Source organism: Cyanistes caeruleus, chromosome 4, assembly GCF_971803275.1.
Source record: "Cyanistes caeruleus chromosome 4, bCyaCae1.hap1.1, whole genome shotgun sequence".
NCBI lineage: Eukaryota > Metazoa > Chordata > Aves > Passeriformes > Paridae > Cyanistes > Cyanistes caeruleus.
The window spans coordinates 36,528,560-36,546,739 of NC_141704.1; the positions used below are offsets into that span (position 1 = coordinate 36,528,560).

An 18,180-nucleotide genomic window follows, 5' to 3' on the forward strand; every position below is an offset into this window, starting at 1 on the left:
GCAGTTAAAGTTAAGTGTTGCCTCACCTGAACTTTATATATGTGTTTTTGGGAAAGGAAAATGAGAAAAAGAAGATGAGGGTCCTGAGTGTTTTCCATCCATGGGACAAGGGCACATTCAGACCTCTCCCAAACTGATGGCTACTTGTAGTACCAGTAGCAGTCAGTTCCATCAGGGCAGGGCATACTTATTTTTACCTCCATGTGGCTGCAGGAGATTATTACTTCCCATCCCAGGAGCTTCTCTAAAGATTTAAATAAACTAAACTAAAGACAATTAGTCTTCAGCTGTTATAAATGCTTGTGGAGGAGACAAAAGTCTCCTGCAGTACAGAAAGTCAGTGGAAGGCTTTTTTTTTTCCCAATGAAAAACAGTTTTCTGAAATCTTGAGTTCCATGCCAACAGCAGCGGGGGACTGGAGCTTCTGGGGAGCTGAAGAGGCATGTCAGCCCACTTTTAAAATGCTTGAATTTCTTCCCCTTCTGACTTTGCTGGAATGCATTGTTGAAGTTGCTGAAGCTCACTGTGTGTCCTCTCTGGAGGTGACTGCCTTATGAAGGAAGGCTGGCTTATGGTTCAAAGGAAAGAGGCTCAGTAGTTGCAGTGACTTTAGGATAGTAGCTGGGGGCTCACCACTGGTCCAGGATGTGGGGTTGAGATCCTCTTCACCTGAAGGGGCTTGAATCTTTGGTGCTTTTTAGGATAATGTTCTGTTCACTAAATACTGCTTCATTTTGGGGAACAGTTGGAGGTTTCTGGATGGGATTTAAATCATATCTGGGAAGGTAGGAATTAGAGACTGAATGCAGGTGAGACAGAGCCTGGTTCCCACTGAGGAGGAGCAGAAGGGGTGTTACAGACCTGTCTTTCTAGAGCAAAACTGTATTTTCTATCAGACCCTCATGGGCTTAAAAATTGCCATGCATGCAGTGATTATCCCTGGTCAGTAATTAGAACCTCTGCCTTCCTCAGAAAGTTACAGTCAAGGACCATCTCACCTGGTCTCAGTCTTGTTCTCCTATTCTAAACCTCCTTGCTCACCCCAGATTGAAAAGGAAGGTTAGCAACTTCTAGTTCTTTAAACATTTCTCATAGTTTTCAGTGGAGTGAACACATTTATCTTGGATGCCTTTTCACTTTTTGCATGATCCAGCAATATACTCATAATCTAATGTAACCTTTGTAGTAGAATGGAAGATGAATCATTAAAGAAATGAAGTTGGAATGACCAGGAATATCTAAGTGTCATTAAGGAAAGACCTTCCTTTCCTAAGGACCATACGTCACCACTTTGTTTCAGCTCCTTGAGCTCTTTTCACCTCAGCCTTACAGAGTAAAACCCTGGCTTGTAAGTTATAATTGGAGTAGCTTTCACTCTATGCCACTCTGTCAATCACTTAAACTGTTGGATGTTCTATGGTTTGCTACCACATGCCATTGGTGTTTGAGAAGGAATCTTTCCAAAAGCACAGCAAGTCAAAAGGAAGCAAAACTTCCTCCTGGAGTTTCAGATTTTTCTGACAACTAAATTGGATGGTACTACTGTGATTTGTTTGTCTATTCTACAGTCCACCTTGGGAAGCATTGCTGAATGCCTTCAGCTGAGGGGTTTTTGCTGCTGTGCAGATGGGACAGGAGCTGTCCTTCTCTTTTATTTCTTCTTCTTCTGCCATAAGCAAAAACCCTGGTGCCTGACCAGCTGGTATCTTTCAAGGAAAAAACAATTTGTTTTACTGTAGTCTATAAAAAAATGAGGCAAAAGAAAAACCAACCTCCAAAGCAAAACAAAAAACACCCAACCATCGAACCAACCAAATAAAAAAAAATTAAGACATTAATTGCAACCTGCCCAGAGAAGGCTAAAAATTCCAAATGTGTCAGACAACAGGATTTAGAGAAAAACATGGTTCGATTCAATACGGTTTTGTTTACTCTTCTAATTTCAGAGCTTGCTTTAAATTTGTTGTTTTTCTTCAAGGGCAATATCAAACTGTCCCATCAAATTAATGCCCAAAGCCCTATTCACGTCACTATCGAGCCCCCAGCTGGACTCACAGCTGCTTGGTTTATGAATCTTTCACATCTGCAGTCCTCTAGGAATGCCCTTCATTCATTCCTTTATGCTTGTGCTTATCTGGTAGTGTTGATGTTGCTCACTGGCCCATTTATAATACCCTATAAAGTGTTTCTCACTAATTGCTGTGTTGGCTACTGTCTACATTGAAATATTTATGCATTTTCTTGCAGGTCAGAGACTCCTGCAGTGCACAGTGTAAACTGAAGGCTTTAAAGAAAATCTCAGTTTAGGTCAGGAGACCAGAGAACTGAACCAGTACACTCTGTTCAGTTTCAGCTTGCATTCATCTGTAACTGAAGTTCTTTTTGAAGGTTCTTGTCTAAGCTGAAGCTGGTTCACCATCTGGTTGGGTCAGCTTAAGCTGTTTCCAAGAGGAATCAGTCTGGTAGAGTGAGATGGGTCAGCAGAGTTGGGCTGCAGCACCCTCCAGAAAGAGGCTCCTGCCCACAGTGCTTTCTCTCCTCCTGCAGCCTTTTCACCATATTGTCCCAGTGGCACGACTCATCTGCAGCTCCCAAATTGCTCACTTAGGACAGGAGACTTAGGAGAAGCTGTGGCCTCGTGCTGCAGTGAGAATGCAGAGAGAGAGAGAGAGATTTCTCTGTGCCTGGGGACAAGCAGGTGAGGGGTGCCTTGCTGTGCTCTCTGCTCAGTTAAGCCAGACTCACGTGTGACATCGCATAGAAATTCAGAAATGTCCCACAGAGCTCTAAGAACACATGCACACCGACAGATAGGCACACCTGTAGCATCTACAGGAGAAATGCAGAGCGTGGTGAGGCTTTGATACAGCCCAGTTAGCCAGAAGAAGACCCCTCACTGCTAGGTGGGCATGGCAGGGATGATGCAGCCAGCCCCATCCCTGGAGGAGCAGCGCCATTCGAACACGGTGCTCTCAGGTGGGGTCCTGAGACCTCAGAGGAGCAGAGGCTGCTGTCAGGGTGCAGGAGGGCTCAAACTGTGTGTGCCACCAAGTGACACCACGAAGGAGAGCCTGTAGCACAGGAGCTGTGTCACTGAGGCACTGCCTGCCTTGTTACCCTTGCAGATTAGCAGGCTCCTCTGAGGGCACAGTGGTTTCCAGCGAGCTGAGCCAGGACACAGCACCCTGCTGCTTCCTCTCACACAGCCCTCCTCCAGATCACTAAAGGCTCCAAAACAATAGCTCAGAGTCAGCCTTTCCTTAGGAAGAAATAATGGTTTAAGCTAGTTTTAATACAGATTGTCTTTCTTTGCTGACATCGGGCTCTGCTATTTGCACGTAAATTAGCTACAGATTGAGTACACAGAGGTTAAGATCACTGCTGGCCTTCTCATCCACGTGATTGCACACATAACAATAGGAGTTTGGCAGATGGCAGCTAAAAAAAGCAAATTCTCCATTTTATAATCAAATGGCTTTTTTAAGATGGAATCTGTAGAATTTGTTCATTGTTTCTGTAACTAAAATGATAAGCTAGAAGGCTTTCAGATATTGTTTCAAAGAACTCCAGCTGATTCAATACACTTGTTGCTGTGCATTCTTGTTTCATGGGTTGATTAACACATTGGTTTAAATGATTTGTCAAAGAACTGCAGAGTAAAAATATCTAAAGCAATACGTTAAGAAATTGATTGCTACCACTACGTATTTTAAAGCCTTTTTGGTGCATTTCTGCAGATGTTTGTCAGTTTTGGAATTTCACTTAAATTAAGTTCAACGGATTTTTGTTCTAGTATTTAGGTTCTATGCTGGTAAAAGAGTTGAGAGGCACAGAGTCAACACAGGATGCATGTGCAAAGATGAGGGTAAGTTTCTAAACCTACTCCTTTCTCTATTGTAATAGTATTAAATAACATCAATCTGTGATTGCTTATACTGTACCCTTTTGCTTTTGTAATGTACCCATTTCCTTTCCTTTTTTTTTCATTGATGTTCAATAGGAAATCTATTCTGTCTTATATCTTAATTTGAAGTAATACCAAAATATAAAGATAAATTTTTATTTTGCATGTTGAATATAACAAAAAACCCCAAATGTATGTGTTATTTTCTCTCATGAATCTTTGAGTATGTTTCAAAGTACCTTCCGCACAATTTAAGCATGCCTATATCCAATTGTTTTATAGACAGAATTTATAGCTTTTACATGATAATTTAGATTGAATTTTCAATGTTAAATGCATAGTAGTAAGTATATAACATGTTACCAAGCACATTGGTTTTTACGTACAGTCTAATCCAACAGTCACATAATCCTATGGATAATTATACTCACATGAGTATTTCTTTTAATTATGAGTTTTTATCAAGGAAAAAGGGTGAAAATGAGGTCTAACTCAATTTCATCTGATGGTGGAAAATCAACTAGGTTTCCTTCAGACTGTTAGGAACATGTTTTCCTGTGACTCTTTTGCCTGATACTGGTTTGTAGAAAATTACAGTAGTCTATCTCCAAGAAACATTGGCTGCTGGAAACTGAAAACAGGCCATAGCCTGATTTATTCCCAACAGTAGTAGTAATAACAACACACCTGTTCACAGCCATGGTGAACATGGTCTGGCATGATTAATTAATGAAGAATATGATTTTTTTTCTAATCTACCAAACATGTACAATTACCTCGATGAATGAGCAAAATCTTTTCTTCTCTGTATCATACGTCTCTTATGGAAGATGTCTCTGAGCACAAGATGTGCCATTCAGATCAGAAAGCTGGAAGATGTGTAAAATTCATGCAATCAGACAACCATTTCCTGCTGGTTACATGTGTGCAGCACACAGACTTCCATACAAGCTCTTCTAGCTAAGGGCAGGCAATAATTCACAATTACTAGATTGCCTGTAGATCTGAGGCTTTTCAGCTAATTACATGCTAATCATTCCTTGCCTGGGCTTAAACTCCTCTGAAAAAAACCCCAACAATTTGACACAGAGGGATCTACAATCACATACACGTGTTCTGGGGAATTAATTGAGGCTGCAAGCACACCGTCTTCCAATCCAGTTTTGAAACTGTCAGGCTTAGGAGTTCAATTCTTTAGGCTCATGCCCGTGCAGAAATTAGGGCAGAATTTGGCACCATAGTAGCATATGACAGCTTCAGTAAATTTTCTGACTGAACTAGGAGGCATTACATCAAAACAGGCACTCTGAATAATTTATAGGCATTTTAATATATATTTATGTAAGTAATAACTTTGGCCAATTAAACTTATACAACTGAAAAACTAAGTGCTTAAAAACAGATTTAATTTAAAATACACATTTCCTATATAAATAGTGCAGTTGCACTAGATTTCTATAGTGCCATGCAGGACACTTATATAATACAGTGGTGGGGTTTATGTACATTTCTTTTTTACATTCTCGTTTGAAACAATTTTTCTGTGAGAGTGTTTATTTTGTGGTTTGAGGGGTTTTTATTACAAAGATATTTGAATAAAAGAGTTTTTAATCAGGATTTCATCTATTCTTTCTATGTAGTCCTTTTAATCATGTTCCTATTCAAGTCAAAAGCAAAAACCTTTGACTTAATGGGAACAAATTATTATGTTAGCCTGTTTCCCAGTGAGAAAAATGTATATTTTACAAAACTTTCTCCCTCTGGATGTCTCCTGAAAGTTGTCGGTGAATTGGGAGTCCAGGTTGTCCAAAGTCATACTGAAATTTTGCTTTGATGTTCATTATTGTATTTAAGTAACCTTGGGTTGTCATTGAAGCTGGTTTCTGTTATAGTTACATTTTACTTTAAATGTATTGAAAGGTACATTTCACTTACAAGAAAAAGAAGTTAAAAGTTAGATATTTTTTTGTCTGGCTCTCAGGTACTGACTTCTTTACACTTGTCTAGTGTCTCTAGAGTCAGCAAGACCTTTACATAGGGTTGTACTATTGTGATAGAACAACTTTATTTTTATTCTAGTATTTTATTTGTTATTCCATGCACATATTTCAAAACTATAGCCTGCTGCAATCTGCAAAATGTTGCGTAGGGAGGATGATATGTCACACGTAAACTTGTACCAGGTTGAGGTCACTCCCCACAATTTTTTTAATCTTTCTGGACTCAAACACATAATGTTTTTTTGAAGAATGTATGAAAATTAGGTACCTAATTTTTCTGTCGATGTGGCTTTTGATTCTCCATCTTTAGCCTAATGCTGCTCTCAAAAGTGTTGACATTCACTGGATGTTTTTCAGTCAGCAGGTGCACAAGGATGAAAGAAGCGTCTCAGTGAAAAAAAAATCTTAATCTTCCTTAATCATTTATAAATACAGAGAAACAACAAAAATGACATGTTTGCTGACTGCAGATCTCTCACTGTTAGTTGTAGATGCTCCCACAGTTTCCAATTATTGCAATTGATGGTTTTGGTTCTCAAGGGAAGTTTCATGTGGATTTCCCTTGTGTCTCTCCACAGAGAGGTTTGCAGCAGCCTCCTTATAGCTTAAAAGTGAAAGGAGATCCTAAATCCTCTATAATGTAAAAAAACCCACCAATAATAATAATAAAACAAACAAAAAAACCCTGGGAACCTTTACCTTAATAACTCTTCTTGGCAATCCACTCTGCTTCTCAGCATTGTGCAGCAGTGTGCTCTAGCAGGGCAGATGATGGATTTGTTTGGGAAAAGTCATGCAGATGCAATAGCTGGAGCTCAGTGCTGGGGTCAAGGTTATACATGCTTTTTTCCCCCCCATCCAAACTGCAGCCACCCAAAATTATGGATATTTGTCAAGAACTTCACTTTTCTATTCATATATTTGCACTCCTTTATGTTTTATGGTTTCTTATTTGTTTCCAGCTATTTTCTCTCACAAACTCCCTCTCTAGTGGACAGCACGGTCTCCTTATCTCCATCCCAACTTGCTGTAAACTGACCTTTCCCACTTGGAGATTAAACTATGGGCTTGCTGTCCTGGCCAGAATGGATTTATTATTTATATTTGAGAGATGCCTTCAAGAAGTTAAGAACTTCCATCATTTTCAGTGTGAAATGGGATATACTGCAAGTTGTGTTTCCGATCAGATTGCTGCCTTCATTGTGATTATCATAGGAGCGTGAAGGGAGAATAAGACACATTTGCATCAAAATAAAAACATGAGTTAAATTTGAGCTAGAAAGAGACTTGTTCTCTACAGAAAACTTGATTTGGCATTTACACATCAGAATTCCTTGACCGGGTGGGAATGGGATTGTTTTATACTTACAGCAACAAGGGAGACTCTTTCTTTGCAGCAGTGTTAAATCACTGATGTTGCATACACCAACTGAACAGTCTAAACCAGTCAAATATTTACTGCAGCAGAAGGGAACTTAAATTTGGTTCTTGGATCCTGCCACCTTCCTGACTATTATATTTCTTTCTTAAATATTTTCTTGTTAGGAATAGGTTCTTAAATTTCAGGTCAAAGTTCTGAGGAACCAGCAATACAATTCTGTTCACAAAGCAGAACAGACTAAAATGTCAAAGTTGGAGTTGCTACAAAATCTGGTTCTCTTATCTCTGGAGAGGAAGGTGAAGCAGAGTTGACTCACTGAAAACAGGCAGCATCTGGGGCCTTTCTTCCTCCTTTCATTTCTTATGTAAAGAAGGAACTGAATTTTGATGGCAATTTCCTTGTTTTTACTAAATCCCTTCTTACTTTTCAATCTCCATTTCATTTTTCCTCCAAAAGTAGAAGTGTAGAAGTCTGCATATGCCTCTGGTGAAACTCCCTAGGCAAATACCATATCAAACACTATTTTGGGATTTAGATTATTCAGTCTCTGCTCTCTTGGGACTTGCAGCTCTGCCTCTCTCTTGTGTGGCCACTGCTTTCAGAGGGTCTGCAGTGGAACAGACACGTGGGTATTATTCAAATGGAGAAAATAAGTAGTGGAGGAAGATTTTACAGACATTCAGTCTCTATGCACATCCACATCATACTGTACCATGTGTTCAGAGGATTGTAAATCCTTGAATTTTGTCTGAAAGGAATCTAAGGGGCAGGAGGAATGCCGAGGAATGTTTAGAGATATTGCAAAAGAAGAAAAACATCTCACTCCCAACTAAGTGCTTTACAGGTGCACCCCAAGTGCAATGTTCACATTAATGATCTGTCTTGGATGATCCACTAATTATAGAGCAGTAAAGAGTTTTGTACCACGAGGATTGCAGATGTAGTTTTATTCCAAGAAGTGTTAAATTGTCAGTAATGCATTTTTAAACCTTTTGGACTGAGAGAAGTTAGTATTTGTTAAAAGTCAGATTGTATAATTCTATGTAAATATTTTTTAAAAGGCAAATTGGCTTCACAACTAACTTAAGTTCAACATGGACTTAAGCTTTTTATTTCAATTTCATCTCATGCATGATCTTGTCAAAGTGATTCACTCACTCTCCTCTTCCCCAGCTGGGAAAGGGAGGTGATTGTCCCACTTTAGACTGTGCTGGTGCAGCCTCACCTTGAGTCCTGTGTGCAGTTTTGGGCGCTGCGTTTTAAGAAGGAAATAAAACGAATAGAGAGTGTCCAAAGGAGGGCCATGAGAATGCTGAAGGGCCTTGAGGGGAAGCCTTATGAGCAGAAGCTGAGGACATTTGATCTATTCAGCCTGGAGAAGAGGAAACTGAGGGGAGACCTCATTGTAGTTACAACTTCCTCGTGATGGGAAGAGGAGGGGCAGGCACTGATCTCTGTGGTGGCCCTTGTGACAGGACACAAGGGAATGGCCTGAAGCTGTGTCAGGAGAGGTTTAGGTTGGGTATTAGAAACAGGTTCTTCCCCCAGAGGGTGTCTGGGCACTGAACAGGCTCCCCAGGGCAGTGGTCACAGCACCAGCCTGACAGAGCTTGGGGAGTGTCTGGACAATGCTCCCAGGCACAGGGTGTGACTCTCAGAGGTTGCCCTCTGTAGAGCGAGGAGTTGGACTCAATTATTCTTCTGGTTCCCTTCCAATTGAGATTTCAGTGAACTATTTAGTGAAGTTTCATGAGCCTTAAATAAATAGCAGACTTACGGGTATGATAGTAGGCGGTATGAACACATGTTTTGAAATGTGCATTCTGATACCATTTAAAATTAATCTTTGCTACCAGTTTGGGAAAAAGTTCAGATTCTTATAATGAAGTGGATTCCAGTACATAATTGAGTAGGAGAATTGCCAGCTACAGTGTTCATACAGATATTAAAAATCAATATAGGACTGAAGATTCATTTGCAAAAGTAGAAAGCCAAGGTAAAGAATTAAGATTTTACAGGCTCATAAACTTTTACTTGGAATTTATTTATGTATAAGGTTGTTAGTGACTTGTCATAGCTGAATGTTTCTTTACTTTGTATTTGCAATATTAAATAGAATTACATATAAACCTAAAAGTGAATCTGTTTTTATTTTGGCCACTGTATCAAAGCTAAGTAATTTAGTTATAAATGCATGTATAAGTACTTTGAAGTGGTCAACATGGCAAAGTAGAAGTACCAGTGCATTCCGTTTCCTCTTGTCAGGAAATAAAAAACTGAGATGAAAGATTTTCAGAGGGGGCTGCATTGTATCATGTGCTACAGTATATCAAGGGAATTAGCTGGCATCTTACTTGGACACCATTTTATGTGTGTTTCTGAATTTCTTATTCAGCTGCTTTGTGTGTGTGGGTGTGTGCTTAGAGATGCCATGGTTTGTACACTGCAGGAGCATTCAAAGGGGTTGAATTAGTGCTCTCAGTTCTGCACAGAATAAGGTATTGAGGTACAATCCTGTCCTGAGAAGGTTAAATGCCCTTCAGGGTTGCAGGTTTTATATTTGCTTTTTAAAAATAAATTGCTAGTTTATATTATTTTATCAAGTCCTCTGGCTCTTAAGCCATTGTTAATTACATTGATTTGTTAGGCATGCTGACAGGGTGGATCTCAAAGCTAGATTTTAGTTTACATTCTAAATAAATGTCTGGCAGAAGTTCTGCACAGCCTTGAACTCAAAATCAGTATGCAAGTGGAAATGCTTTACCTACTTACAACAATTTATAGTACTACTATAATATGAAAATGAGTTTAGACTCTGGATATGAGAGTGATTTTTTTTTCCAGTGGAACTAAAGAAAATCCATGAACAAGATGAGAAGCAAGATTGCACTTCTCTTGCTGTCTCTGGCACCACTGCCCTTGCGTCTCCTTATGACCCATTTCAAAAGGAGAAATTGGTAGCAGAGCTGTCCAAGCCTAAGCAGGATTTTGGCACTGTCCTGCGTAATGGCAGCAGTGGGTTCAGATGCAAACTCAGAACAGTCTTAAGTTCAGACTTTTATTGTAAAAAGCAGTCACTGTAGTTAGTAATCAGATAATTGCAGAAGGTACCTTTGACCTTCTTCCACTGGGCTGATCTGCATTGTGGGTGCTGAGGGGATGAAGCAGCTTCACTGGAGCAGCTGCATCAAAATACAGACAAGACTGGTACTCCCAATGTTCCTTGTTCTGAAGAGAGGGATGCTCTGTGTCTTTTGAGAAGTCTGGGGAAGCTGCACATATGTCATATTAGATTTAGAATGGTGACACTTCCTTCTCTCTTCCTTTGTATGCACACAAGCCTGTTTTATGGCTCTTGAATTATACACAGCCTGCTTTCACATAGTCACCTACCTGTCTGGCAGCAAGGATTTCAGAGGTGGGACCAAAGCTCAGTCACTCTGGCAGTGCAGACTGTGGAGCACTCCAGTCTGCAGGAGCAGTGCACCCACAGAGATGGGGCATGCACATCTGTCCTGACGTAGGTGACCAGCTGATCAGCAGCAGGCACTGGCAAGGAGCCTGGAATAGGCTTGCTGTTCACCCAGGTGATTTTCCTAAAGAAGCACACTGAAATTAAGAGCCAGTTACAGTCACAAACAGTGGAGTTCATAGGAACTATGACCAGTTCCAGGCTAGTGAGCACTTGCCCAAAGACAGTGTCCTGTCACTATGATTGCTTCTTTGTGAGATGAAATCTAATTCTGCTGCTATGGTATGAACATGCCTTGGAGCATGAGACCATATGTCAGCAAGCACATGACATCCAAAGCCAGCCTTCAGCTGTGGCTCCCATAACTTTGGCTCAAGTCCATATGCTTCCCATAGAGACACCAGATGGACAAGATGGATATTTTGTCTTCTCATTGTGTCCTCATGGAGTTGGTACCAGAACCTGAAAAGCCCAAGTAAAGGGAATACTGACTCCTGTGTCCCACCTTCTTCTCAGATTCTGGGCACAGACATGGGCAGAGATGCCCTGCAGAGTTGGGCTGCACAAAGGTGTGAAATGTCTGACCAAGAAAGCTGTGGGGCTTCATCTCAGCATCCTAGAATTCAGAGCCAAAGCACCTGCAGTGCCTGAGCAAAAGGTATTCCTACTGTATCTCTGAATTCACATGTTACACATTCTGGCAGACAACTCCTTCATTAAAAAGAAAGGAACAAGAAAATAGTGTGAACTCACCATGACAACTCAAAACTGTTGAAGTCTGGAAACTGCTTGGAAATAATAATTATCTGGTGGACCTCAGTTACTGTATCACTAAGAGTCAAGCCAGGCCAGTCAGCTGTGTGTTTTTCTCGATGGCACTGTCATAATAACAAAGGATGTTATTCCACTGCCCAGCTGTTTGTTTCAGTGGGAATACAAGTGCAGAATTGTACAAGAACCCCAGATCATAATTCTGCACTGGACTGCAGTCTTCCAGAACACCTTTGCACAAATCCTGGGGTTTGTATGGTTTGCGAGCTGATGATGAACATCCCGTGCTCCTTAATAGCTGAGATGGTTTGGCTTAATAAATTACAAATGTCCATCAATCTCTCATTCATTTCCTGATTTGCCAGCTGTAATTGAATAGCATCTTGATGAGCTATTTCACTCAGAGACAGTCTGCTGGCAGTTCACAACCCTGATTAAATACTAGAGGTCAGGTCTGGTCAAGACAAACAGGTGAATGTGGAGCAGATGCAGGTGATTAAATTACAAGCTATAGGTCTAGAGGAAAGAGGTAGTTGGTACAATGTGGCCTGGCCAACAGGATGCTTCACCTTTATGGCAAATACCAGACAGTGAGAATTATACTGAAAAAGTAAAATATGTGAACTTAGTACCTGTGTTTGTGTAGCATATTGGAGAAAAGGAGTTGTGCTGTTAAGGAGGCAAGGAAGGAGGTAATTACAAAAATCAAAAAGAAAAAGGAAGCTCTCTTGTGTGTAGCTGTTGGACTAAAATGAAAGGACCAAAGTTGGATGATTGCTGCCTTGCCAGATGATTAAAGTGATATTGTCATATTTGTGACTATTTTGTCTAGTCTGAGCAAATGCGGGGTTTATTGCTTGTTATTCTGATAGATGTATGTACTGCAGCTTCTGTACAGTCACTGTCATGCTTTCTGTGCACTGAAATTGAATTTTATGAAAAGACTCATTTGAGAACTGTTATAGTGACACACACACACACATACACACAGGTAGGTGCTTGCTCTACTTTTGGCAGGGATACCAGTTCTTCCTCCACTCAGTCCACAGGCAGGCAAATCAGATTTGTTTCTTTATTCAGACTTTGTTAAAATTCTTCAGGGCGTTTTACCATTTAAGCTTCCATTTCCTAAAAGTGGTGAGCATTGTGGGTGAAAGAAGTTTTCTCCAGGATAAATTGACACTTGATTGCTGTCTCAAGTATCTCATCATTTGATATGGAGAGATCCAACAAGCCTCTCTATTACACGGATGAGTGAGGCTCTCCTTGAAACTTTAATTAGAGGTTTCAGCCTGCATGGCATGGACACTAATAAAAGAGTATTATAAAAGTAATAACTAATTTAAAATCCCAAGTATTGTCTCTACATTGTCAGTTAAAAAAAAAAAAAAAAAAAAAGTGGAGCAAGAAGAAGAAAAGTGTTCTAAAATGTTTATTCTAATTCTTATTATTCTTCTAATTCTGTAAGTAAAGTTTTCTTCATACACTTTAAATTTTAAGTCTATTTTGCCCTCCTAATTCATATCTCACAACAAAAAATAAACAAATAATTCTAGTAAATACACTAGTAATTTCTGCCAGCGCTAAACTCTCCACATTATTTAGTGCATTTGCCAAAAAACTCAAATTAGCAAACCTAAACCACTACAGACACTAATTGCAGAACATAGCTGGATCTGTAGCTTTGAGTTTTATGCTGACAAAAATGGAATCTGGTTTGGTTCTGGGAGGATTAAGAGCCAATAAAGAGACATGATTACAGGGCAGTTTTTTTGTTTTAAGTTTCTGTTTATTTTGCTCTCTAGTGTTAGCATTGCCTATTTTTTCAAACATTTTTTTAGATACAGCTTGTGTTTTCAAGTTTCTGTCTCTGATTCTTTGGACTTTTTTTTGAATAATACAAAGCCACCATTGCTGCTTTTGTTCAGCTGCTTTAATGATCTTCCTATGCGTCAGTTCTAGACTTTTCAGTGTGTTTACACTCTCCTTCTGTGTGCTGATGTTTCTTCATGTTTATCTGTAACTGTCAATAGTTCATTTCCTCTCAGGAAAATACTTGATTGAACTCTGTGATTGTTTGCAGATAGTTCCATAAATAAGCATTTTCTGAATGTTATGTGTTTATCTATAGAAATTTTGTATAGAATAGTCTCATCCATCATTGTCTTCCACCTTAAAATAATTCAAATCAGTTATAAACTATTATGCCACATTTGAGTGTTTTGTTCATTTGGGTTTGGGGTTGTTCTAGTAAATTTAATCTGTAAACTAAAGAACTTTTATTTTTTTCTGCAGAGAACTTAAATCTACTCCACACATTTTCCCAGTCTGTTCAGTGGAAAATACATTTGCTGTCTGCACACAGAAGTAGACTAGCATAAAAGGAAAAACAATCTTATAGGAGGGCATGAACTGTAGGTAGAAGAACCTGTCACGGAGGGAATGCAGAATAAGCCTCTGTGCTAATTCATGTGTAAAGCAGCTTCCAGCAGCAGCTGCACTCGAGGTGCAGACAGTCAGGGTGACAGGATCCAGCGCTGGGCTGACGGATTGACTGGCAGGCCTAGCAGGCTGCAAGGATACCTCATGTCACAAATGCAACTGAAAAGAAGGGGAAACAGGGAAATATTTCTAAATAACAACTAACTGCAGCACTACAGGAATTACTGTGCTGTTGATTCTTACAGCTGGGAAGGGGGGGAGAAGGGGAGGGAGGCAGCAGTGGATGGGCCGTAGCAGATAGATGTCCTAACATATGTTTTGGGGAACACTGGTTGCATGACTGGTCTTTTTAAGCCTGGAAAAATTACTTTATTCTATTCCCACTGTGCTAGAAAAAAAGGAGAATTTTTACCATCCTCACAATAAACTCAAAGCTTTTTTAGTTTTGTAACTACAAGAGAGCATAAACCCAGAGCACAGCCGGCTGAAGGAAAAGTAAAATATTTGTTTAACTTAGGTATTTAATCAGAAGAAGAAAGCACTGTTATTACAATGCACGACAACTCTAATAAGATCTTCATTTTGATTTCAGAAGTCTACAGAACAGATGAAGAAAGTACCAACCATTGTCCTGTCTGTTTCTTACAAGGGAGTCAAATTTATTGATGCCACAAATAAGGTATGTGCAATTACTGAATATTACCTCTTGTTTCTCACAACTAAATAGTAATACCTATGAAGGCCAGGCCAGAGAGGGGGCAGATTTGCACTTTGTGTATTCCTCTCCTTTTTTTCTCCTCTTTTGCCCAAAATTGATGTAATATAATTGTCATTCTCCAGAAACTCAGTCTGGAGGACAAGTGAAGCAGCTTTAATGCTTGCTTGGAGAACACTGTGTCCAGCATTCTGCTCTTAAATGCAAGCTTATCACAAAAGACATTCAGAAGGGAGCCTCTGTAGAATCCTTTACCATATTCTTCTCTATACAGTTCCATAAATTGTCATAAACCTCTTCAATAAATATGTAGAATATATTTATATATATGCTCATTAGTATAATCTGAGGAAATTAAAAAATAAAAAGTCACAATAAAGAATAAAGATGTGGTTTTATCCAGGGCCAGCCATTTTAAGAACAAGAAACACAAGCCTTGAATGTCCTTTCCAGACATTCAAATACCACAACCTCTCTGTGAGCTGTTTTCTTGATGCTAGCCATTTAACTACCTGAACTGCAGCAGCTTCTTAATAGTTGCTATTCCATTTTTTTTTATTATTTTTTTTTCACATCTTCCCGTGTGGCAATGCTCCTGTGCTTTGTTTTTCACATTTCTAAATGCACCCAAATCTTTAAAAAACCCCAACTGACCAAAGCCAGAAAAGCAGAAATTAAGAGATCAGAGAACTCAGTGATGGATAGAGCAATGGATTATTGTTTAACCAAAGTAAAATGTACAAGCTCTGTAAAGAGCAGCAAAGTAATGCATTAATTTCTCTTCTTTGTATGTCTAAAATGGCAAGGAAATACCATCCATCCTGATGCTTTTGTATGAACAGAAATTATCTTTTCTGTTATGCGACTAAAACTGACTAAGCAATATAAAAAATAAATCTGACAACCCAGCTACCTGACCAGGTTAATAATGTATATAGTAGCTTAGTGTTGCTGAACATCCAGCCCACAAGGTACACCTAACCCAGTATCCATCAAACTTGCCAAATCAATCAGGTTTTAAGTTTGACTGGAACTGTGTTTTAAGTGACGGATGGAAGCAGTTTTGTGAACTTCTGCTAGAGTTTGGAAGACATATTTAGAGTTAGATAATAGCCTGAAAGAAAAACTGAGGTGGAATTACTGTTGTTTCAAGTCTGGCATATTTGCCAGAGCAGAGGGACCAGGGATTCCTGTCTGCTCCTTTTTCCTTCCATTGATTTAAAACTGAGCTTCTACAGCCCTCATTCCCTTTATGTTCTCTGATGTGCAGGGCATAGATCAGGACATTGTAATGCTATTAACTCCAACTTGGATAATGCTGTTTTCAGCTCTTAAATCTCCTCCGTAGCATAAAGGATGTAACTGCAATGTCCTTAGGTTTACAAAAAAACTCCACGAGAACAAGAGGAGCTTCTTGTCTCTTTGCACAGTGCATAGAGTCTTATGTAAGATGGAAACCTGAAAGAAGTTTGGCAAATTGCATTAGATGACTCTAGATGGGTCCCACTGAAACCTAATAGTGCAATGGATGTATTTGATGGAGTTAAATATGCCACAGTCCAATGTTTTTTCTCAAGTGGTAGATTGCTTTCTCTCCAGTTCAAAATCTGCACTGCCTTTCCCTTCTGTAAAAACCAGGTAATAGCCTGCAACTCTCCCAGAAGCGTTGTTGTCCACAGTATGCTGTTCCCAAACCCTTCAGGACCCAAAACAGATTAGCACTAAGGTGAGAGCTTATCCAGACTTGTACTGCTTCCATATGAGCTTATAGTAGACGGCGCTGGGCACCACTTAGCAACAAACGCATAGTTTTAATTGACAAAATTAGCTAGCAATTCTGTGCTTGAAAACTCAGCTCTCATGGCTGTTCATCCTTTTCCTTTATGCCACCAAGCTAAGAATTTGTATTCCCAGTCATAGCAGGCAAAGTTTCAGGTGACTGAAACTTGAAGGGGCCCTGACCTCATTCCACGACAGCTATTTCAGTGGCGCCTTGAAGCTTGGCATGACACCATTTCTTTGCAAGTGAGGCCAGAAAGAAATTGCTGCTTATGAAAAAAAAGCAGACTCACAGAGTTTTCTCGTGGCTCACAGCTCACCCTAACTTCTGGGTGATTTCTGCCAGAAGGGAGATTGCCTGGCATGAGTTAGGCAAGCAAAAGGAAGGCTGCTTGGCAAAAACCTGGTCTCTCCAAGGTATTTCCTTGGCAGAACCAGAACTGACTTTCAGCTTCACCACTTTTTGAGAAGCACTAGAGGTTTCTCTTGCCAAACTGAAAGACAATTTTTAGAACAACTGTACAGTGTCTGTCAGTGGCTGAGGAGTGTACCCAGAAGAGGAAGCTGGTTTATAGCTTTCTACTTCCTACAGAATAAGACCGTTGTCTACTGAAATGTGACAGTAGGACACGGTAAATACATGCACTGAAAAATGTTTAATTTTGAAAGGAGATCACAGAGGATATCCTAGAGCAGCTAGGAAAAAACTCAATTTCACTACCAGTTTCTGTCCACAAGATTTAGTTTAGGTATACATTTTGTTATTCATAACAAACTTGATACTTGTATTTTTCTAAAATTCCCTTGATTTAAAATTAAAACATTAAAATAATCTCCATGAATTCTGACTCAAGTGCAAATCCCTGTGTCAACCCCAAGTCACCTAGAAAAATTTCAATATAGCAGAGCTCTTTTCACATATGCTGCATAAATTCAGGTGATTACATTGTGGCTCATGATTTGGCATAAATACTTCACGTATGAATTTAACACCTTCCAAGCTTGAATTCTTTCTGTTTTCTTAACAACAGTGTTGCCAACACTACATCAATGACAGAGCATTACAGCTCCATCCATGGATATCTAAATCCCTGCTTTTGGTATAATTCTAATTCTCATCAAAATCTTTATTGAGGGTACAAGTTATCAATTTGAGAACCAAGAAAATAAAATGCTTCAAGTAACATAAAAAGCAATTGTTGAGTAGAGATTACACGTGTCATTTTAAATTGGCATATATTGAAACACAAGTACTGGTTTTGTAATTTCTATGAATAATGCATTAAACAGAAACAATCAAGTATGCTGCAACAATTTAAGAGGATTATTTCTTTTCTTCAGTAAAGTTTCCTTATCTCAGGTTTTCCATTTGAACTTGAACTTGAAATTGAGTATCCTTTTTATTAAGATTTTCCCTAAGTCATGATTTCTTCAATTAGGTATGTTAATGCTTCTTTTCAATAACTTGGCACCTACATGCAAGGTGGAAAGTTGCCACTTAGCAAATGAGAGAAGATATGACAAAGCATCCAAAGTAATTTAGTTGCACATATTTTAAAAATAAATAAATATATTTAAAAGGGAGCTGGAGGAAAAGAGGTGGGAAGGAAAAGAGAGGGGTGATGGAAAACCAGATATGCTCAGAGATTGTTTTAACTTGGACAAATGGCACTGTGGCAGCAGCAAGTGGTGGCTCTGTGAAGAACTGGGACATTA

General features: G+C 39.4%; 1 protein-coding gene and 1 long non-coding RNA gene across 14 annotated transcripts in view; one reads left to right on the forward strand and one right to left on the reverse strand.

Annotated features, from left to right (window-relative positions):
* The window catches only part of ANKS1B (ankyrin repeat and sterile alpha motif domain containing 1B), a 412,251-nt gene that overhangs the window by 384,383 nt on the left and 9,688 nt on the right, over positions 1–18,180 (forward strand). For 10 of the 13 annotated variants that reach the window (XM_086885843.1, XM_086885840.1, XM_086885841.1 and 7 more), the window contains 2 exons: positions 3,794–3,865; positions 14,563–14,649. In XM_086885843.1, the coding sequence (XP_086741969.1) occupies positions 3,794–3,865; positions 14,563–14,649 (159 nt within the window). The remainder of the gene's footprint in view (positions 1–3,793; positions 3,866–14,562; positions 14,650–18,180) is intronic. The other 3 variants (XM_086885842.1, XM_086885845.1, XM_086885852.1) reach the window with 1 other exon arrangement.
* On the reverse strand, positions 8,409–11,936 carry LOC147653574 (uncharacterized). The gene is made up of 2 exons (XR_015285873.1): positions 11,511–11,936; positions 8,409–11,219 (listed from the first exon to the last, which is right to left on the reverse strand). It is a non-coding gene; the product is annotated as an uncharacterized LOC147653574 (long non-coding RNA).